This window comes from Gopherus evgoodei, chromosome 2, assembly GCF_007399415.2.
Source record: "Gopherus evgoodei ecotype Sinaloan lineage chromosome 2, rGopEvg1_v1.p, whole genome shotgun sequence".
Taxonomy (NCBI): domain Eukaryota; kingdom Metazoa; phylum Chordata; order Testudines; family Testudinidae; genus Gopherus; species Gopherus evgoodei.
Genome location: NC_044323.1, coordinates 235052773 through 235076539, shown reverse-complemented (window position 1 = coordinate 235076539; position 23767 = coordinate 235052773). Strand labels below are relative to the sequence as shown.

General features: G+C 41.4%; 1 protein-coding gene across 12 annotated transcripts in view; it reads right to left on the bottom strand.

Annotated features, from left to right (window-relative positions):
• LOC115646838 (serine/threonine-protein kinase Sgk3) overlaps positions 1-23767 on the bottom strand; it is a 79616-nt gene that overhangs the window by 39803 nt on the left and 16046 nt on the right. For 4 of the 12 annotated variants that reach the window (XM_030553209.1, XM_030553208.1, XM_030553211.1 and 1 more), the window contains 2 exons: positions 6212-6312; positions 332-540 (listed from right to left, as the gene is read on the bottom strand). In XM_030553209.1, the coding sequence (XP_030409069.1) occupies positions 332-409 (78 nt within the window). In that variant the 5' untranslated portion in view covers positions 410-540; positions 6212-6312. Of the gene's footprint in view, positions 1-331; positions 541-2728; positions 2796-6211; positions 6313-6812; positions 6942-10923; positions 11152-11188; positions 11331-11623; positions 11659-12079; positions 12162-23767 lie in introns of those variants that run through there. The other 8 variants (XM_030553214.1, XM_030553212.1, XM_030553213.1 and 5 more) reach the window with 8 other exon arrangements.

Here is a 23767-nt window from a genome sequence, read left to right as displayed (position 1 = left end):
ACATTTATACACTAAATGCCAAATATGAAAAACAAAACAAACCACTGCCGTTTTGTTTAAAGGAGTATCAAGAATTTGTAAACCAGAACTATATCTACAAAAAGTGACAAACTCTAGAATAAAAATTCTATTCTGCTTGAAGATTCATTGTGTAGAGCATTTTGTTCATTATGTCCAGTACATATCATTTGCATTTAAGCAAACACTAATTTCTGTCATCGGTATGTGGAGAGCACAATAATAGTCAAATATTTAAGATGTGTGCTAATGTACAAAACAAAGCACATAAGTAACTTAAGTAGTCTGTCTAGAGAAATGCTAACATACTTACAGTAAACCTCTTTTTCTTCTCTCTATGTTCATCAGAGCTGGGAATGCTAACACTTGGGCAGCTTTCTTTGAGATCCATTTTTATGTACTCTTTGGGCAAGTTTGTGTCAAGAGACTCCACTCAATGTATAGCAAACAGAAGACAATCTCAGCGATACTGATCCAAAATGTGAAGCTTTTCTTGGGAAAATTTAAATTCCATCATGCAACCTTAAAATGTAATTAAAAGGTAAGATTAATACAGAAACATTGCTCATTTGCATGGTTAGAATTAGTTTGTGAGCTCCTTCTCTGGGCAGGGATTATAGCTTCCTATGCAGGTACACAGAACATAGTGCAAAAGTGCCTGATCCTGATTGGGGCCTTTGGACAGTGGGGACAACAGACACTGCTCATCTCTGCAACATACACTCAACCCCTGATCCTACAAGATGTTCCATGCTGGTGGGCTTTTGCCCCCTTACAGAGCCCCGTTGACTTCAAAGTGGGCTCTGCAAGGGTTCAAGGCCCCACTGCAAAAACGATCTTGCAGGATCAGGGCCACAGAATGTAATGCACGATTTGGGACAACAAGGCAAGAGACAGATATTTAACATCAGAGTTAAGTTAGTTTTACTCAGCCATTAGAGTTGTATTAAGGGAGAAATAATTTATTCAACATTATTTCTAAATATCTTCAGATGTGCAAGTCTGTACCTCAGGGCACTGCATACCTATCAGAACACAGAGTATGTTTAAGGAAAGATCATATGAGGAAAATCTTCCAAATCAAGTTTAAAGGGACAGTTAGTTTTAAAAAGTCACTTCTGTCTGAACATTTACCTGCTGTTGTTACAAGTGAAGCATATGACAACAGTAACTGACAGATTAGGGAGACTTTCCCCAGTTTTGCTTACTTTTGTGCTGTTGACAGCACATTGTCTAGAGAGTTTCATCATTTCCCCTGTACAGACTGTTAGTCAACCTCTCTTCATTCAGACCTTTCAATACAGCAATAGGTAAGGGGGACATTTTAAAAGATAAGAAAATGAAAAAAATATACCTACCAAATAGGCCGGGGCCAGGTTACTATTTAACTGGTTTTCTGAAGTTTAAATTTCAAGTTAACAGTGTCCTCTTTCACTCACTATTGCTGGGACAGGGACAATTTTGTTGTTGGGGATTAGTTTCCTTTGTGCTAGACACACATAGAGGAAACTAATCCCCAACAGGGGCCTCTAAATGTTGCCATAATACAAATATGAACTTTTAAGTAACACACAAGAGGACTATAAATTGATGCTCAAATTTAACAAAAGAACTCTTGTTGAGGAATGTATGGATATTTCAGTTTTTAGGTTTTTTGTTTTGTTTTTAAATCAAATACAGTTCAACCCTAAGGCACAAACAAAAAAAAAGGTAACACTAAAATATTAAATATCTAGCTTGTTTCAAATCTAACTCTACAGGGAGAAAGCTTTCAGGAGTGAAAAGCTCAATATTTAACTGTGATTTTCTCAAAATAGGGAAGTTGAATATGAACTGCATATTTCAGGGCAAGAATTTAAAAACAAACAAAAACACCAACTAAGCTGATGCAATTCTGCTGTTACAGAGACACCCATGTTTGTGTTTGCAGAAGTGACAAAGTCCTTGGTATCCAATTGAAGAGATTTGGTTTTTTTTAATATCCAACTAATAAATCTGAGATGGTTCTGGTTTACTTCTTCCGCTCAAAATCTAATCACCTTGATCTCTTCCAAACCTCCTCTAGTTTCTCCTCAGATTTGAGGAACTTGATCATTAATTATAATTTACAATTACATAAAAGATAAATATTAATATGGTAAAATTATTAAAAATGCAGAAACATCTATAATCACAGGGGAAATCAAGGTCATTCACTGGACAGCTATATATTCAGCCAAATTTTGTTTTAAAAATTTGACTCCCATTTGCCTTAATGTTTGACTTTCCCATACATACTGGTTACTCGCATCAGAGCGACAGTTTCCAAGTTTAATTCAGATATGTTAATAAGTTACATATTCTTCTACATACAAATTACATTATCTTCTCCACACCAAATCAGCCAGGAACGTGTACCTTTGATGAGCCACTGTTAAAAAGCTGTGTTATACAGTAAACCATAACTACTCTTTTATAAAATTATATTTGGGTGCATAACCTGTAAGAAGTGTGCTCCCTTATTCCCCACAACTAGTTTAAAAAATAAACTAAAAATGTTGCCATTAAATATTACACCACAGTCCTTCCTCATTACCCCAAACATGTATTATTTGGTACAGACGGCCCCATAAAGTCAATTGAAAATATTATACCACTTCTATGATTTACAAAACATTTATGGAGCTATTAGTTACACATATACTGCATTTTTCTCATATTGTTTACTTACTAATTTTCCTGGCCATCACATCGCACATTAGAACAGCAAACTTTTTCTGTCTTTCCTTTCCTCACTAACACCATCCTCTGAGCACTGTCAACCTCTCACAAATGGACACTGTGTCTAATCCTACAGTGTTCCTGGAATTTTTGGATTCATCCTCATGTCAATTCCACTTAGGGCATGTAGGGTAAAGATACATGCCATCCCTCTCACATTATTTAGATTTCAGAGCCACAGCAGAATGACAGGACACTAAGAGTTGCAGTACTACTGAAAAAAAGGCATGGATTATAAAAAGTCATAGTCCAGGGAGCAGTACTGCACAGATTTGATATATAGCTCATTCTCAAATGTATAAAGTCCAAAAGAAGAGTCACCAAGTTTGATACAGGACGAATTTACTCATCTTGATCTGGTGGAAAAGAATGAGTAGCTATTGAAGATTTCAAAGAACAGTAAACAATAAAAATATTCATACTGCAAGTTTACTGAAGCTTTGCATGATGCAGTTTGCATTTGTTTCCCTGAGGAAACTACACTTACGATAGCGTTGCAAAACATTAAAATTAGGTGGTAAAATTGGAAAGAGCAATTGCAGCTTGCCTATGAAACTCCAGAAGGTGAAAGCCTTCATACAGCTTCTATTCTCCAGCAGCACTCAACTATCATGGTAACTCCTCAACTGTAACATACAGAAGAATTTCACTTAAAAAAGGTTTTCCCAATTTTTCTTGACTCCTCCACCCCTACAACACTGCAGATTAGCAGGTTTATTTGCTAATTTCAACAGTGTCTAGCACTAGGACAGCTAGGTGATACAATAAGGAACAGAGGTTAGATGTATCACTCATTAAAAAAAGACAAAACACAAACACAATCACACCAGGCAAAGCAAGCATTGCAGTGTGCCTCAAAGGCTTTTGTAGACTCTGGCAGACCACCAGAGAGGAGTGAATTTTAAATAGGAGTGATCAGCTGAGAAAGCTCTACCACTGCTAATAGAGTGCTCCCCTATTAGAAACAAGTGCCTTCCTGCTGGTCTCAACTCCCATGACAAGTAGAGGGAAAGACGAAAGTCTGACAACCAGACCATACACCTTGAATTGCACCCAAGTGTACACAGGAATCCACTGCAGATACGTCTCCACATCTTGCAACTCACAGCAGTCGAGAGACATTCAGCATCAACTGAAGCTCCCACGGGCTGGAAGGGGGAAAGGTGCAGAAGACATCTGCACACAGATGGGCAAAGCTTTTCCAAAGAACTTTTTTCACCGAAAAACACAGATTTGAGTTGACCTAACATTTTGTGAATGTGTTGATTTCAGCAAACTGGTTTGGTTTAAATAAAAAAAGGAAAACAGTTTAGAGGAGATGGCGGTTCCCCCTGATAAAACTTTAGCCCAGTGGTTACTGGGGACCTAGGTTTAAATCCCTTCTGGTGCAGGGCCTTGAAACCAGGTTCTCATTTCGTAGGTGACTACCCTAACTACCGGGCTATGGTGTATTCCAACGTGGGGGAAAATCTCAGAGTTTCTTCTGTTGAAGCTGTTTCACTTTGTATAAAATAATGAAATAGTCATTGGACCAGAGAGTGAGAATATGACTTACAGCCCTCTGTTTAGGCCTTCCCTTTGGGAGGGGGAACATCTAGGTTACAGTCCCTGCTCCAGTGACAATTTAATACATTTATACATAGAGGAACAGCTTCAAAAGGAGAGACTGAGAACAATTCATGGATAAATGCTTATAGTCTGATGGTCAGAACAAGGATTCAAACAGAGGCCTTCAATATCTCAGGTAAGTGCTCCAGGATAAAAGTTATAGGTGGTGGCAACACCCCACAATTTTCTTTGCTAAAACAAAACAAGGACCTGAATGAAAATTATCCTGCTTTTTCCCTGCTGAAAATCCCCAAAAAGTTTGAATGAAAAACCTGAACTTTAAATAAATAAATAAATAAAATTAGGAACTGCCAGTGAAATTAAAATAATCAGTTATTCGCACAGCTCTTTTTTGTGAGGTTTGCATTAGAAAAGAATGGGGCACAGTCTCCTTGGCAGTTTTAAATGAAAAATCATCAAAAGCAAATACCTGTATCTGTCACAAGAGCAGCAACGGATCCATGAATCATTCTGATAAAACGCAAGAATACACACTTGTTAGATAGTGAGACACCCGTTTGTCCACTACCATTGTCTTTTGCCAAAAAGCACGCCTTTCATTCTTTTCTGGGTTGAATTATATAGCCATTTCAATTTTATCCAGATCCCTGTCTCTCTCAGGAACTGTGAATGCCAGAACGGAACATGGATGTTACAAAAAGCAGACACAGTGGACTATCTCCATACATATACAACATTGCAGTACAATATATTTGAAAAGCTCAAGTGACCTATTATAAAAACTGAGCAAGATGGATCACTATCAGTATATCCACACAATCTCAATTCCATATTAGGATCTGAATCCTGACCGACAGGAATCCAAGAAATCTTTTCAACCTTCCACTGAAGTTGGCTCATCTCGACCTTCTTGACAAACTGCCTTAAAATTGGAAGATTTGTGAGAGGATAAAACTTCACTAGTTATTAATGTCCAAATATGGTTCCATAAGCAAGGTCCTAACCACTCGTCAACCATGGTTAGCTGCTTGCACTTTTGGAGAGAGGAATTAAAAGCTTCACCAATGCCCCCTTCCCAACGACCCTCCTGCTGACTTTAAACCTTCACCACAGACAACACCTCTCTGAAGAGTAGCTGGGTGATATTCTAAGCACCCCCAAAAAGCCCTGTAAACAAAAGGTGGGTGAAAGCCAGCCCCCTTATTCTAATACTTTTCCATGGTGATTGAAAACTTGGCCCAAACTGTACTACAAAAGGCCTCTCAAGTTTTGTATCTAATAAAAGAGAAACATTTTACTCGAACTATTTTAACAAGTTATCTTACGACAGCACCCAGAGGGCCCAGTCAGGATCACAGTCCCATTGTGCAGGATGCTGTACAGATACACTGCAAGAAAAAAAGTCCCTGTCCCTCAAAAGCTAAAGTTAGATTAGACAGCTTATGTGTACTTCCCATGCTGGCTGTAGCACTGAAATTAATAACCACACAGCATGCCGAAAGCTCCACTGACAGCAATGCTGCTAGTGTTCCCACACAGTAAAGGAAGGATACCATCTTCCTTTCAGCACTTTGAGCAACAGGAGGAAGCAGACAGGGAGGTGGAGTGGGCAAGAGGAGTGGGAGGGCAGGTGAAAATAAGAGGACTTTCCCAAATGTATTTGGAAAAGAGAGTCAGCAGGAAAAGAATCTGGCATGTACCTTTTAAGAGATAATATAAACAAATATATTTGGTCCTGCCATGAGGGCAGGGGACTGGACTCTATGACCTCTCGAGGTCCCTTCCAGTCCTAGAGTCTATGAGTCTATATTGTTAATATAAAGAAATGACCAGAAGGAGAAAGACATTTGGTGGCTACACTAACCTTTCACCTCTGGAAAACTAGGTCCAAATCCAGGGCTGGGTCACAAGTGAAATCAAGATCTCGCAAGCTCCAGCTGAGATGGATTCCAGTGCAGGAGGGACCTGCAAGAAATAACACTGGATAAGTAGGAGCTATTTCAATTATTTGTCATGGTTAAGAGTTAAATATAGGTTTCACATTCTCTCTTTAAATTAGGCCATAGTATCAGTTTCGGTACATCAAGACAGGATAATCACAGAAAGAAGAGAGCCAGGGACTGTCAGAGGATCATGAGGCTTAAAAAGTATATTAAATTTGTCCATCACTAGTCTAAACCCTAACAAAGCTACTTAAATTTCAAAGGGGACTTGTTGAATGACTAACTTCAAAATAATTCAGGTTTCAAATAGACCACCCTTTAATACCATGTACATTTTCGTTTTATGGACCTTTTTGTAAGTTTTAAAGAGGGTTTTCAACTTTCCTGCTGATGTTTACAAAAATCTGTCTAGCAATGGAGAGTGCAGAGCACTTCCCTACATGCCCAGGCCCAGCCCTCCTCAGCTCTTCACGCATTCCTGCTGGTTGCCATTTCACTTCTGCTTCCATTAGTGGTAAATACCATAGGGAACAGCTGGCACTTGGAGCTCCTTCCGGTAAGAGATGATGAAAGCAATGCTAGTTCATAAGACAGGAAGTACAACATTGGCCTTCTGCAAAATGATAAAACTGAATGAAGACAAACTGCTGTCCAACTGGAAAAAACGAAGAGTGTGAATTGTGTTTCTCCTCCCCCCCACCCCTTAATCTATAAGAGTGCTGTAAAAACAAAACATCCCCCAACCCCACCCCAGGGGAAACCATCACTCTGCAATAATTTGGTCAAGGTGAAATGTAACTCTTTTGTTATTCTCCCTACAGGAAAGGAAGAGGATAGAGGTGAGTGAGAAAGGTTAAAGAAGAATGAAGAGGAACAGGAATAGTGGATAATTGCCTACTTTGCATCCCCTACCTCAGTCTCACTGGGGAGAAAGAATAAGGGAGACATTTTCTACTTACAATCCCACTGAAGAGTATGCCTCCCCTAGGACAACACCACATATTTTATCTGTCCTGGGACAACCACTAACTTATGTGAAATTTCAACATTTGTATCTCAGGTTGGATCTGCCAGGATTCTTGTTTATTGCAAGACAGAATGCAGAGAACTGCAGGCTCCGCCACTGTTGAATGACTGTAATGTGGATCATTATTAGCAACTGAGCATGCATTCAGCAAGCTCCTAGATCTGCCTTAAGAGCAGCCCTCTAGAATTGTTAGTGAAGACTTCTTATTTACCCACATCTAGTCCTTAATGATTAATCTCTAGCCATGTCCAGAGAATCTGGACGAAGGGATACAACAACAACTGCAAATGCATTAAATTAGTCTCAGTGATGAACTACGGGCAGCAAAGTCCGTTCGCGCTGGTCACATGCCAACACTTATGTTTTCTGGATTGCTTCCTCAACCTTCCTATATAGCAGCTCCAATTAATTTAGGCAACATTTTTCAAAATTTGGGTGCCTAAGGGCAAGCTCATAAATATGGATTTAAAGTTTTGGCCACAGTGCCTTGAGCTGCTTCTGACAGATCTTACAATAAAGTCTATCCCATTTCCTTTGCTCCAACCATTTGTAGGGAATCCAGTTCTGCTTTAGCAGGCAGTCAGGCTTCTGTAAACATAGAAGAGAGGGTTGTTATCCCCTTTTTGACTCCATTAACATACATTCAGTCACATTATTCTAAACTTTCCTGCCTCTCCAAATTATGAATATTATGGGTTTGGGAGTCAGATCATCATAAACTCCAACTCTGGCTGGGTTACTGGCTGTGTGTGTATTTGGACAAGTCACTTTACTACTTTATCTCCAGTTCCATCTGTAAAATCATAGAAATGTAGGGCTGGAAGAGAAGTTAGATCATCTAGTTCAGTGCTGAGGCTGGACCAGGTATACCCCCTAGACCACTGAGAATACTGACATATTTAAGGAGGGTGTTGCAATATTTGCAAAGACCTTTATAAAAGTATACACCAAAATTTCATAACCAACAGGATAAGAGATCTAGAAAATGGAACGTCTCCAGAATAAAAAGCTGGTGCGATATGAAGCATCAAATCTAAGCATACTCTTCAAATTTAAGTATCCCTAATTCTGCAGAATTCAATGGAACAGTTAATACTGCCAAATTCCAACAGTGACAAGGGGTGAGGTAATATTTTCGAGAAAGCTTGTCTCTCTATCCAATAGAAGAAGGTCCAAAAGATATTACCTCACCCACCTTGTAACTCTAATCTCCCGGGACCGATATAGCTATAACAAAATTCCAAGAACGTAACATAATTAAGTAGAACAGATTCGAAGGCAAACCAAGAAGAGCATTAAAAAAAAACAACAACCTTATAGCAACACAGTACTGTGAGCCCAATTCACCCATACCCAACCCTCTGGGTAGTCACTTACACCAGTGCAAAGTATTACCAAACTCAGAATGATAGTGTTTTACACCCACTCTGCAGTGATCCAAATGTCTATAGGGAAACGGTGAATCAACAGTCTTTCCTCAGAGAATAAGGTCAGAATAGATTGCTTAAAAAAAAAATCTAAGGATACAGAATGCATCTATGTTATGCTTACAATACAAGTTGGTGTCACAATTTCTAATGTGGCACGGTTGTGATTTAAAATGAAAGGTGCTTATGGAAGCTAGGCATCAAATAGACACCACACATTAAGGCTACCATCAAGCAGGATATAGCTGAGATAATTTATACAGCTTTAAACAGAGTATCAAAGAAATAAAAATAGCAATCCTTTACTGCTGCATACAAATGAAACTTGGAAAAAAAACCTTGAATCTAACAACAAGTCTTCCATATTGCATTTTTTTAAAATTAATACAAAAGCCAATTTTGAAAATCATTACAAACAGTGCAGACACAAAAAGTTAATATAAAAATACTAAAAATATTAATATTGTAATAAGCCTATAAGGAAAGTTCCAGTTAAAGAGTTAATGGCATTCCTTCTTTAATTCCAAAAGGATCTTCAAGAAAATAGTTACAGAGAATTATGTGATCTCCTCTAAATTTGAATATTCTTGTTTTTATTAATTCCTGTTACAAGCTTTTAAGATGTATTTTATTAAAATTCTCTCATTTAGGAGTAGTAAATAGCAGTCACCTGAAAGATCAGATTAATGTTCTGGTGAGCACTATTTAAAAAACAAAACCATCACCAAAAAAAAAATAAAATCTATGTTTAGGTACTCATGAGACCAGAACAGTTTCATTGGAGTTCTTCTAGTCTATCAGATAAATGGCATTTTCAGTTTAAACATGAAACGTATCAAGTCAGCATAACACAACAGCCCCTCTAAATCCAAACTTAGGTATCTCAGTGTATAATCATGTTAAGTATATCTTCACTGAAAGCTATGAAGCACCTGACTGCATGCAGCTAGTGATTTATCTGTGAAATTCCTAGGAGTGTGGTGGTTGTTGGGAAAAGCACAAAGGTCTTGAAACTGCAGACAGAGGTAAATAGTCTGTTGTAATAAGTTTAGCAAGCGATAACACAAATCTGAAAAATAGAGAAATGAGTGACAAACCACATTCCATGTTGAGTTATGGCATGTTCAGAGCCAGAGAACAGAACAGAAGGGTTTCTTTTGGATGGTGTAGGGAAGGGAATTGACCAGCTTCCTCTAACATTTGTATGAAAATAAATTTTTAAAAACATGTTACTGTAGCAAATCTTCAAATACTAATACCTTACAATTTTGTATTAATGGACATATATTACATTCCTCCAGGAGACCCAAATTCATATCATGCAATAAAAGGGATGCGGGGGAGGATGCAAAGTATTTGTTGTTTTAGAAGGAGCCTTAATGGAGTTCAAACACATCAACTACAGTACAACTGTTAGTTTTCCCCCATAGTTGTAACTTCTCCACAAAATGAGCAGTTTACAGCCATAAGCAATTTTGTACAAGACACAAAGAAATCTCCTGAAGATGGAGTTTTATATCATTACACAGGAGGTGACTACTCCTTTTGCCCATCCCAGGGACTCTGACAGGAGAGGCATACCTATTCAATGACAGGTCCTATTCCCACCCTCAACACCTTGCAGCAGGGATTGGGAAATTCATTGCATCTTGTTACAAGGTGAAGAAATGACATTGATCTGCTCACCTTAATAGGAAAAAAAAATCTAGATAAACATTAAGTATTTTCTGAATAATGTCTCCTTCACTTTAGGAAGGGAGTCCTCTTCTATCTCCATCCCCCTTAACCCTGGGAGCCCCAAAGCAGCATCTAAACACAGTACATGGCTTCAAAACCCTTTCTTGCACCCCACACCCAAAGCTATATAAGAGACACAGACACCTGACAGCTTGCAAGACAAAGTGCTCAGCTTCCTCTCCCTAGGCATGCCCATCTGGAGAGCTCTGCAAGCAAGTTGTGTACACACTGAAATTCTTCCAACAACGACTGCGGGGCATGAGAGGAACTGTCCCCTTTCTGACCATCACACAAAACAAAGAGTCCCGAGCTGGTAGTGCTCTTTCAGCCAGAGCAGCTCACACACTCCCTATATCACACACTAGAGGACCAGAACGAGAGCCCAATGAAACGCACCACTCACTCCGACATAGAATCCGGCCCAAGACTCAACAATACTAACCTCAAGGTGCAAAAAGCCTCCATCCAGAGCCAGACCTTTCAAGACCTGGACCAAACCCTAACGAGACAAGACCCCGCCCACTGAGGACAGCAGATCAGAAACCACAGCTAAGAGGCTCCGCAGCAGCAGATCTGTCTGTGACCACAGCAACCCAGACAGCTGAGTGGCGCTGAACGCGCACCCGCACCCGCAAACGAGAGCGTCAAGCCAGTGCAAATCCAGCGCGGGAGGAGCGCCCCGGCCGGCACTACGGAACCCAACACACCTGCGAGACACACGGACTCGGACGGCGAGCCATGCATCGCCAGCCTGTGCGCCCGCGGAGGGAGCGGAGAGGAAGGCGCTCCTCGGCCGGAGACGGACGCGCATTAGTGGCGTTTTAACGGGAAGATGATCTGGGCACAACTCCTAAGCCCCACCGGCCCCGCGCCCGCCAGCCATCAATCCTCCCCCACAGATGCCCGCCGCTGCCCCCACTCCCGGCTGAACCCCATCCTGTACGGCATCTGCTGGGACAGGTGCAGGCTGCCAGCCAGCCTGTCGGGCCACTACAGCGCTGGGCGGGGATGGATTTGACGCCCTCTCCGCTCCTGGGCGGCGGCATGATGGGAGACCGGGCGCAGTCCCAGCCCCGGTCCGCCACCCGGACAGGCGGGCGGGCACAACAGCCGCGGGGCCAGGCCAGCGCTTCGCAACGCACCTGGCTCCCTCGTGGGGCCCGGCCCTCGGGGAGGCAGCGCAGCACCCAGCAGCCCGCTGCTTTCCCGGCCCACATGCCGCGAGCCCGCCAATCCGGGCCCGCGGCGCCAGGTGGCCCCGCCAGGTGGAGGGCGGGGAGCGCCGGCAGAGCGCGGGGGAAGAGAGGGGACACCCAGCCCTCTGCAGGGCACAGAGCGCAGGCCTGGCTCGGTTGGGAGCTGCCCGCTCTCTGTTGTGCGGCGCAGACCTAAGCCACCCACAGCCTGCCCCTTGGAGCCCTTCCCGTCTGCTTCCCCAGCAGGCACCCTCTCCGCCAGCGTAGCACATTGCCGCCACCTCGAGCCATGGGCCCCGGGCCTACTCCATCCCCCTGACTCGTTTCCCCTCGGGCAATACTTTCCCTTGTAGTGCCAGCGGTAGCGAAAGGCTCTCCGCGCAGGCATCTTCCCGCTTTTACCTTGCAGCGCACACTGCTCCCGGCCTGCCTGTGCCAGCCAGGCCAGGAGCAGCGCAGCTCTCTGGACGCTATGCTGCAAGTTGTTCTAGCTCCAGAGCAGGTGGCTTAGGACGAGCACGAGCAGGGCGTTCCCACAACTTTGTGGAGCAAATGGAGAAGAGCTCTGCTAGGAAACTGTACTCGTTAGGTTAGCTTGGCTGAATAGGAACACTAGTACAGGCTACTGTTGCATTCACGCACAAAAGCAGGAAACAATAAACGTATGTCCTGTAGCTATGGGGAAATAGATGGGAAAGAGCCTATAAACTAAACGGACACTCATTTTACTAAGTGATAATCCTCATAAAGCAGCTGTTAGGCAAAAAAAAATGATTTATAATGCCAAAACAACTAGGTAAAAAATAGGGATGGAAAACTACTTTTTTCAGTTTAACCCTTTGCAGGCTTTTGTATATGCACCCACATTTAAACTACACAAGTGTGTGACTTGCCCTCTAGGACAGCAGGCAGCAGCAGCAGCATCATCCATCCTATCAATTACTTTAAATGAAAGTCTTCTGTAACAGTAGAAATAAAGAACTAATACAGGAAGATCAGAGAGTTTTGTGGAAATCTGGCATCACTTTAGGGCAAGATGTTTCCTGTCCTTCTGGTTCTTTACAACTTTCTTGCCAAACAAACAGCTGTGTGACTGTAGACAATGTGCTCAAGACACTATTTTTATACCACCCAAATTAAGGGTCAGGTTCCAATACTCTACTCAAACTTAGTTGCACTTTACTTCATAAACTGTCCCACTGAACTCAAGGTGTCACTCATAAATAAGGATATTAGAATGCAGAATCTGGGCCAAAAGGTAGGTCTGCTTTGAAATCAGATTCAACGCAGACCTTTACTTTAGCAATGCTATTATTCTGATTTATTCTGTTTGCTAGATCTAGACATGCAGGTGAACATGACATTATTAGAGAGCAGGCTAAAACCAGAAAAAAAAAATCTATAACGGGAATAAGAATTAGGAGGGGACTGAGCCATGTATGTAGTCAACTGTAAGTGAACAAGGCCTTGTCTCCATGAGAAAGTTCTAGGGAATTGTTACCAATTTAACTACATTCATTATTGACTTAAGCCAGAAACTGAAATGAGAGTCTACCTGTGTCTAAATATAGTCTCTAAGCCAATTTAGTTAAGTAGATACAGTTGTATTGTCAGAGCTTAAGAGGCAGATACTCTTTCCAACAGTAAATATTAATATGAATGATTGAAGGGACACTAGGGACCCAGACCTAACTGAGCTTTGTGTAGCTCTAATGTGTCTCACCAAAAAACATTGATCCAATAAAAGATTTCTCTCACCCACCTTGTCCCTCTAAAGGGATTCTGATGAGAAAACTAACCCTAGATTGTTAAATAAATTAGATGTTACCATTATAAAAACAAGAGTATACTCTTGACATTAAACCTGGCTTGGATGTGAAAATGATCTAGTCGGTTTCACTTTCTGTTTAATGTATGTGACAGAATGATGCAATATCTGAGTTCCAGAAACACTTCAGGGAAATATTTAAATGCCAGTCAAAACCGTTTCCATCAGAACTTATAAAGTCTCAGAAATGTTTCTATTGACCTATTTTGGGTTTGTCTTTTTTAAATCCCTTGTTTAACCCAACTTGATTTAACCTGACTAGACATATTTCTTTAACTGGAGTCAACATAGCCTTATCATTGAGTACATAGCAAATACGTCAATTTGTGAGATCCTGTTTTTGAATCTGCCTGTTGACAGTATTTCACTAAGCTGTCATTCATTGACAGTCATCCAAAAATCATCCAAAACATAAACACAGTCTGGCATTGTTGAAATACAAAATGTTAATCAAAACACCGAAGTAAAATGCATGCACACAAAAGCTACAAATCAACTCACTAGATCATAGTTTCTCTGCTTTCTCTGCCCTTTGTTAGAAATAGTGTGGTACACAGTCATGTAACAACTTTTTTTCTTCCTGTTCTCAGTGTTTATTTTAAAGTGGATATTACTGTGTATCCAGACACTATTCTTTAGAATCAGTTTGCTTTTCATTTATTCTGAACTGGCAAGGTTTTTGTTCCATGTCACATGTTCATAAAGAATACTTACACAAACTGTGCGATCACTGGTTTCAGAGTAGCAGCTGTGTTAGTCTGTATCTGCAAAAAGAACAGAGTACTTGTGGCACCTTAGAGACTAACAAATGTATGTATTTATTTAACAAATTTGTAAGTCTCTAAGGTGCCACGCGTACTCCAGAATTAGAATGATAGCACTAAAAGCACAGAAGTACCTTTGCCAGAAAGGACTTTTGAATTTAAGTCAGTTAAAATAACTTGTTATACCTTTGAGATTGGCAACTAATTCAGCTGGGTTAGACAGAGGTTTGTGACATAAAATAGTTCAGTAGCACTGCTCTTCTAGCTAGCCAGTAGTTTTTGGAGTTTATTATTACTGGGTAGCAAAAAACAGGGTCATGGGACTGACCTACAGTACAAGGGCCTCATCTCAGGGAAGGCTGGTACTACAACACAATTGGTCTGGCGAGGGGCAGAAGAGAAGACACTGGGTTGAATAGGACTGGAAACTATTTGCTCCCCCAACTGCAGGGATGAAAAAATGGGCTGTAACATCTCTTTCAAGATATATAATCAAAAATACATAGTCTACAGAGGATTGTTGTGCCAGCCTGAGTGACCATGGTTGATGGCGTAACACCAGGCATTGGAAAGTGAAGTTCCCACATCTGGCTTAATCCTGAAAAGCCACAAATCTGCAGGGCAGCCCCATAGGAAGTGCCACACTGAATCAGGGCACATGCACCCCTTTACATGTCAATGGAGAATTTGAGAACAGTGTGCTGGAGTGTGTCCCCCATCCTGGCAACATGGCTGAAGAGAATGCAACACCACTTTTGAACATATATCCAAGTTGACCAATCTGTCAGTATCACAGTGGACCACCGGAATGGAGGAAGGTTACTCCTTCCATGGTAACTTGATTGCTTTGTGGCAGATGGGCCTACTGACACCAGTGATGATGATCTTGGGTGAGTTCTTTGACAAAAGCGATCCTGTACCCAGTGCCATTCAGTGTTAACACATTCCGTGCGATGATGCAGAACATGCCTCTAAGGTCTGCTTTGGACTTCCAGAAAGTTGGGGTCACCAAGGCTGAATCTTCCCTAAGTGGAGTTTGGGTTGTGCCTGTCCTATGAGTGCTCAGCATGCCACTCCTCCTGGAGTTGGTAATAGCAGGGGCATTAGCCCTGATGCTATTGTCATGGTCTATTATGGTGGCTTGCCACTTCATTTTACTCTCCCTCCTTGGAACTGGGAGAGGAGGGAGAGATGTAGAGGGGTCTTATTTTGGGAGACACCATCCCCTTTACTAGGAGCTCTTCTGCCAGATGCTGTTGGTTCCTGAAGGCATGGATGACCATTATGAAGATCTAGTTGTTCTTCTGCCCAATGCATTCCACACATGGACAGTTGTGGCTCATCCACCTTCACTACTGTTGGAGAACTTGGCCCTCATCCACTGGGTCCATTGTTGGTCTTCACTTGATACCTAAGTGGGGGCCCTTTTGGACCAAAGGCTCACATTGGCATGGTGAACCACACTCTGAATTAGCGCAGCTTACAGCACAACTACTCACTACTCATATAGGGCAGGATCAATCTTATTTTAAGTAGACCCTTTCTCATTATGCTGAAACTATGCTTATTTGCTAGACAGTTTAGTGTTGGCATTTTGCATGCATTTAAATTTGTCCAAAGTGAATTACACAGAATATTTAGCTATCTATCGTAGGATGCTGTGTAGCAACCCTCCTGGGAATTGTACAGTTAAGTGTAAAAAAGAAAAAATATGGACATTATTCAACAAGCTCTAAGATGGAGTACTATGACTTTAGTCTATTCAGGATATTTTATTGTAGATTGTGTAACAAATCAAGACATATGTAAAATTGAACTTGCCTTTTAAATGTGGATTACACATTTCAGCATTCACATTTGTCTTTTGTCCACAGTGACTCCGTCAAAGTCTGTGTGTGCTGGATAGATAGATAGATACTATAATATACACCAGCAATGACTGGAGTATAATATCATAGAAGATTAGGGTTGGAAGGGACCTCAGGAGGTCATCTAGTCCAACCCTGGCTCAAAGCAAGACCAATCCCCAGACAGATTTTTACCCCAGTTCCCTAAATGGCCCCCTCAAGGATTGAACTCACAACCCTGGGTTTAGCAGGCCAATGCTCAAACCACTGAGCTATCACTCTCCACCCCCCATGAACCCTCTACAATATATTAAAAATATTCTTACTCACTATTATGGGATACCTCCCATTTTCAAGTTTTTGCCTTATTTTACACTTTGCTAATGAAAATCAGTACACAAGAAAAAAAAAAAAAAAGAAAATACTTCCAGGATATATCTCCAACCCCAGCAAGAGTGAGAAGTAATTGTTAAAAGTAAATGTGAAGGAGAAAATTTTTATTGACAATGTTCTTAAATATGTCCCACATGGCTGCTGCTATTGGCGGAGCTAAAATCAAAATGAGCAGCAGTGAGGAACTAAAAGGCAGCAATATATTTTTAGAAGTATCGTAGAAGCAGAAATTAGGGATGCAGAAGATTTAGGACATAATCCACCCCTATCTCAGTGAAGAATTGTTCCCTATATGTTTTCTAATATTTTATGGTATTGACAAAAAACCACCACCACAAGAACAACCAAAAAAACCCCACAGGTGTAAACTGAAATTTTTAGTTTATATGGATGCACACTGCTTTTTGGGCTGAATGACCAGAAGTCTCAAAATCATTATCCCAACTGTTAGTTACTTTCAATGCTTGGCACAATAGTTTTCCTGTTAACCTTCATCTTCAGTGTAAGTATGTTTTATAGATACATCACATATGGGATACAAAAGCCTTCTAAGTTTATTTGAATTTTGCAGATGTACCTATCGTATGTTATAAGTATGTTTCACATTATTAATTTACCCCACCCCTCAAAAAAAATCAAGTTGCACCTTAAAAGAACAGACTTTCAAAGATCACTCCAGCCTCTTAAACAGCATATTATCCTACCCTTTCCCACACTGACTCAGTCTCCAACCCCAGCTCTTCCCCGGAAAAACCTAGGAAGATAGGGGAGTCTTGCCTTACCAATCGGGGCCCTGATTAACCAAGATGAGAAGTGAATATTCTGGCCCTCTCGGAATACCTTATTTACCAGCTTCTTTCTGATTAAGCCAGAGACAGTTACCTTTGAGAACCTCCAAATATCACAACTGTTGCAGTATCACACTGGAATATGAACTATCAAGCAGTGAGAGCTATATTATTTAGGGCTGACATCTTAAAAACTTTACTTGGAAAGCAGCTGGTAGCCATTATAGTTTATTCAGCATTGCGATAGATCATCTTGGTAACACCACTAAACAAACAAGGTTGTGCATCCCATGCTAGCTGCAATTTCTGACTTGTTTGAAGCACATTCCCAGGTAGAGCATAAATGTTGCGTAATCTATCCTCCTGGTGACAAAGGCATGGGTAAGCAAGGTGAAGACTGCATCTGAAGAGAAAGAGCATAACCCTATTCCCAAATCACAGATTAAAAAACCCCACCACTTGGCAACCACTGATACATGGACATCTAAGAACAAGTGGGGAATCCAACAAACCCCCAGATAGTACAGGAACAAACACAAACCCCATAATGGAATGCCCCAAATAGATCACCAACATTTCTTCTGAGTGCCTCCTATAAGTCCCCATAGTCTTGTCTGGGTTGGTCTTCAACTGGCTAGCCCAAATCTGTGCCCAGTGTATGCATGAGCCACTCCAAATACTAGTAGGATCAGAAAAGTTGGAAAAAACAAAACCTTTGTGTTTCACATGCTGAAGGTATCCCAAACTGCGTACACAGTGAAGCAGTTAGAACTCTGATTATCTACTTGCCCAATATTACCCCCTTTGAGATCCCCCCCAAAATAACAGATCAGGGCACTCAGAATAATATTGTTAAGGTGTTAGGACCAGGATGTGGGTGTCTGGCCTAGTGCTCGGAGTGGGAGTTGGGAGCCAGGGAACAGGCCGGGTCTGGATACCCAGAGGTCAGAAGGCAGATGGAGTCAAGTGTCAAGAGGCAGACAGAAGCAGGTTACCATGAAGTCAGAGTCAGGCAGCAGGAACAGGCAGCACAGAGAGTAGAGTCCTAAACAGGGGAAAACCCAGTTGCACTGACTACTTCCTGTTCCTCTGCTTGGTTTAAATAAAAGCTAGGAATCAATCAGAATTTCCATAGTTTTGCCAATCAGATCCCAGGACTGGAGTCCTTTGCCAGAGTTGAGCTTCTAGTTCTGGCAACTATTAACAGGTCACTTGATGGTGGGTCAGAAGAGACTAGCTCTGAAGAGCCCCGTGGACCGTGGTTCAAGACCCATGGCCCTCACATAGGGTCTGCAAGTACAATATCATCCTATGGGGTTGCACGTCAGAAGCTATTGATAGGGTATAAACTAATCTACATAAAAACCTATTCTCCATCCATTTTCCACAGGAAGCACACCATCACCACCAGTGCAGTTTCTGTACCAAACAGATCTATGCTTAAGTTCACTGATATCAAAGAGCCTTGAGGACTTATATCCTCCCTCCTGCACCCCAGCACCTCAGTAAGAACCACATACTGCAATCAAAGCACAGAAGCTCTGTTTTCATTCCCCTAAGAAGTGACTCGGTATAGAACTCAGTGTGAATGAAAATGGTATCACTGCACATAATTTAAAAATTCATCAATACAAGAATGGTTCTATCATCAGATACAAACATTCAGATTCCATCAGTCACTTGGAATCGTCTCACTGATTGGGACTTCATTGGTGCTCTGACTCAAGCAAACAAACATTTGTTTTCCCTAGCTTCCAAGAGCAGATAATTAGAACAGGTTGTTTGCCCTTACAGGAAAAGGGCAAGTGGAGAAAGTAATGGTCAGTCCATGACAAAGAATTTTCCCTCCTGTTACCTCCAGTCTCATCTAAAACAATGTCCAAAATGTGACCAGCTATGTAAAAGGTGATAAGTCACCTGTCAGTCCCATGGATGTCATGATGGCCACAAGGTCTTGAGCAGGCCCACAGGAGGGGTCATACATGTAGGAATTAAGACCTCCAAAATTAAGCTAGATTGTCCCAATACCACTGCTCAGTGATCTTAAGCAGCTACTTTAAAAGTGCAATGAAATGGTCTGTACTCATTTTTCACATTCCCACACTCGCCTATAAAATCAATATGGTAGCAAATCTGTTTTTGGCTGGAGCATTGAGTCAATAATGGGCTAGCAGTTTCATCCAGAAAGGTCTATGTCAAACATGGCAAGTCAAGGGTCTTGTTCGAAACCAAATACTAGATGGTAGATACTTTACTAGCTTCTGACCTTGTATTTAACAACGTGAATCAAAGAGTAGAGTCATAATTTGCCAACATCCCAAACTCCTGAGATGAGTTCCTAGATATGGCCTCTGAGCGGCATATAAAAATGCTGCACTCTTTGCTTATGTCTCCTCTCTAGTCATCCTCCTTCCCTCCCCTCCATTCTCATATCCATCACCAAGGCCAAGGGGCCCAGTCCCCCAAAACCTTTCCCCGAATCACCACTTTCTTCAGCTCAGAGCAGAAATGTTCCACAGTCTTGGCTATCTGCAAATGTCCATTTAAGTGTCACAAATGGATACCCTAACACAGTGGTTCTCAGACTTTTGTACTGGTGACCCTTTCACATAACAAGCCTCTGAGTGCGACCCCCCTCCCCATACATATAAAAACACTTCTTTATATATTTAACATCATTATAAATGCTGGATGCAAAGTTGGGTTTGGGGTGGAGGCTGACAGCTCACAACTCCTCCATGTAAGAACCTCACAACCCCCTGAGGGGTCCTGACCCCAGTGTGAGAACCCCTGCCCTAACAAGAGGGTTCGGGACAAGCTGCTCACTGAACCATCCACGCTTGATCCAAGCCACCTTGCATGACAACCAAGACAACACCACTCTGACCACTCCAATATACCCTGTATAACCCCATGGCTCACTCTCTCCTTTCACTCCAGTCTCTTGGAGATCTTTAATCCTCTCCTCCCCAATAATAGGTAAATTTACCCCTTGTCAGCCAATCGCACCCTAATCCATCCTCCAGAGCCCTCACTCACCACCTGAAAACAGAGGTGCTGGCTGAGATCTAAGTCTCTCTCTTACTAATACCACCTCCACACACCTCTATGTCTCTCCACAGAACTTCCATATTGTGAAAAGGAGAGATCACTATATTCCAAACCATTCTCTTATAAGGCCAAGTGATTGTGCTTCATATTCTACTTCTTTTCACCTGGACTTTTATAGAGGCAACTTTTCCCCATAATGGGTACAGGCAATGATCTTTTCAGGAAAAAAAGAGATTACAAAATCTACAACCATCTGTTTATATATCGGTGCATACTGAGAGTCATACTATGCAGAGAGACAGGCTCATTGAAAGCAATGGGCTGGGCATGGGAAAACCCTTGAAAACTTATTCCTTCCTTGCAAAAGTAAAATGTAAGATTGTGATTACATGCACAAAATACAGCGGATGTATCTTATTTGCTTAATATTGGAATAGAGAAAGCTAAGACAGTTTCCTAAAAAGTTACAGTTCTTACAAATGGGATAACAGACAGTTTACTATTTTAGTCAAATTAACATTTGAAAAATAAACTAGACAGAGAAGAAAATTTTCTATCAAAAGCATTAACTAGATCTTGATTTTCGTACATTAAAAAGTTAAAACAATAACAATAGCTTATGTGGCTTCCATTTCTCATTATGTAATTATTCTAGTTCCTTGATTTTGCAACGTTATGCATAACCTTGGTACATTTTTGTACACTTATTTAGGGAAGCTGTTATAGCTTTTTCATACCTCACATGTTATAACTGAGGAACTTTCCAGTAGTTTGATATGGATATGAGGTTTTGGCACTAATTGCATGTAAGTATGATGTCACTGCAAGACAAAAATATCCCAAATTGTCAACAGTGAGATATTGGTTAGTCATATTTTGCATTTAAACATATGTACCTTAATGTATTTTCTCACTTAAACACCTGATTTATTGCAATAATCAAACATTTTTATAATACTGTTTAAATATAATTGTCAGTGGGTTTTTTTTAAAACACACACAAGTTGTTTATAGTGTGTGAGAGAGACAGATCAGCAGTCTACTTTCCATGAATAAAAAAAAGTGTTAAGAGTAGGTTCTGATATGACCTGTTAAAACAAGGTGTTTACAGTGGATATTGACACGAGAGAACAGAAGCAGTGTTTCACAAAGCTCATTGCTGGTCAATAGCCAGTCTTTCAGTGCATCCTCTCATTCTCATCATCATTGCAATGATATAGGGGCACTTGATTATACAGGGGAGTCGCATCTTACACGAGGGTTAGGTTCTGAAGTCACCGCATAAGGCGAAAATTGCATATAGTCAAATACTCATTGAGTGGAATGGCGGGCGGAATCGCCAGCACTACAGGTACAGTATTTAAATTGCTATTTTTCTCTTTTTTTTTAATTTTGCCGAGCGCATCTAGTTAAAATCGCATAAGTTAAATGTGCCTATGATGCGACTCCACTCTCTTTGGGCATTGGAAACAATGATCCCAGTTCTTCCCCGCCTTGCACGTTACATATTCATTTACACCCAAGTAATCTGAATGTCAAAGTTTTTAGGGTGACCATACATCCCGTTTTGTCCAGGGCAGTCCCCTGGACAAGCTGTCCCAGCCATCCCAACTTTTTTGACAAAAACCGGGCATTTTCCTGTTTGCTCTTGCCAACTAATCAGTTGGCAAGAGCAAATGAACAAATGCCCAATTTACCAAAAGTGTCAGGTCTGCCCCCTCTGGCGGGTGCACAGAGGAAAATCAGGGGAGGGGGGCAATGCGAGGTGCCAGACAGTGAGGTTTGGGCGGGGGGGGGGGTCAGCCTCAGTCCCCAGCTTCACAGGGCTCAGTTCTAGCCGTGGGCATCATGGAGGGTCAGCCCCAGCTCTGGGTGGCATGGAGCTCGGGGGTAGAGGTGTCAGCCCCAGCCATGCTGGCATGGGGCTCGAGGTGTGTGTGTGTGTGTGTGTCAGTCAGCCCCAGCCCCAGGGGGGTTGGCGGTTCTGCTGAGCCCTGGCGCTGTCCCGTTTTTGCTTTAGGAATTAGGGTCACCCTAGAATTGTTCGTAGCATCTTATACTTTCTTTGCTCAAGTACTACATAGGGTTCCAGGCAGAGGATAATCAGGCCCAGTACATTTTATAAGTGTTAAAACACCTTTTATAGGCTCTACATAGATGGGCAAGTGTTATATATACACACATAGCAAAACAATCAGATTTTATTTTAGCTATAAAGAAAAATGCTTGAATAAGCTATACAAAACGTTTTGTACAACGCACTGAGCCTGATTCACTACACAGGTACAAGGCAGTGCTAATTTACATCTAGACCTCTGGGCATAAAAAGCCACCACTGATGCAAGTGAGTTGATATCTCAGTGGAGCTGTGGCCCCCTCATTTATACTAGGTCAGTAAACACACACATACGGTAGTAATTATTACCATGAAATTTGAAGCTGAAAGCCATTATAAACAGAAACGTGTGGCTATGCCAATGTATTATCTTGACCTTGGAATATGATCTGCAACTCATTCTCTTAACTGAGAGATTCTCTCTTCTTGGTATTCAGTTTATAAACACACTTTAACTCAGTATGAAGAAGATCTGAACAGGGTTGAACAAAGGTCTCTCAGGTTGAACATATGTATGAAAGAGCTTGTTCAATTAGACTTTGCTGTTAAAATACTCCAAACTTCTGTTCAGAATGTTATGAACTTTGCTCCCAAGATCTCAGCTGTATTGTCATTTTAACAGAACTGCAAATCTGGATTGGATAAACACACACCTTTTCATGTTGCTGTTTTATGTGCAGAGAAATGTGTGGTTCTCCCTTCCCTTAAAACAAAAAAAACCACAATCACCCACTGTGTATATTTTTGAAGTAAATGAACAGATTTATTGTGCAACATTTGCATAGATACTGTACCTATCAACAAACTTGTGGTGCATTGGTATCTATAGTACACTCACTACAGAGTGAAAGATCTGGATGTGCTTATCAGTCCAGGTTTTTTCCCTGGGCTATTAGGGTCTTGGAGTGTTGCACCAGCGTACTTAGCCTCTGGAGAGAAAGAATTGTTTCATGGTCGCCAGCTAAAGCATAGCTCTAGCAAAGAAAGGAACTGTGGAGTCCCAAGTGTATCAATGATCTTAATATGAAATTTGCTCCATTACAAAAGCTCCACCCCTGCCCCAAGCTATCACATCTGCAAATTCAGCCTGGAATCTGAGATAGTCACACTGTATTCTGGTATTACTAGCACCAAACACATGTGTAATTGTAACTCCATTAGCAATTTAGCTGAACTATCCAAGCCAGAAGAGAATCTAACTCATTCTCCCATAGCTCAGTAGAGTCCATGCACCTAATGAGAGTAAACAGTAATGATTAAAAAAAAAATAATCCACCACTAACACAAGCAACTATATGTCTGA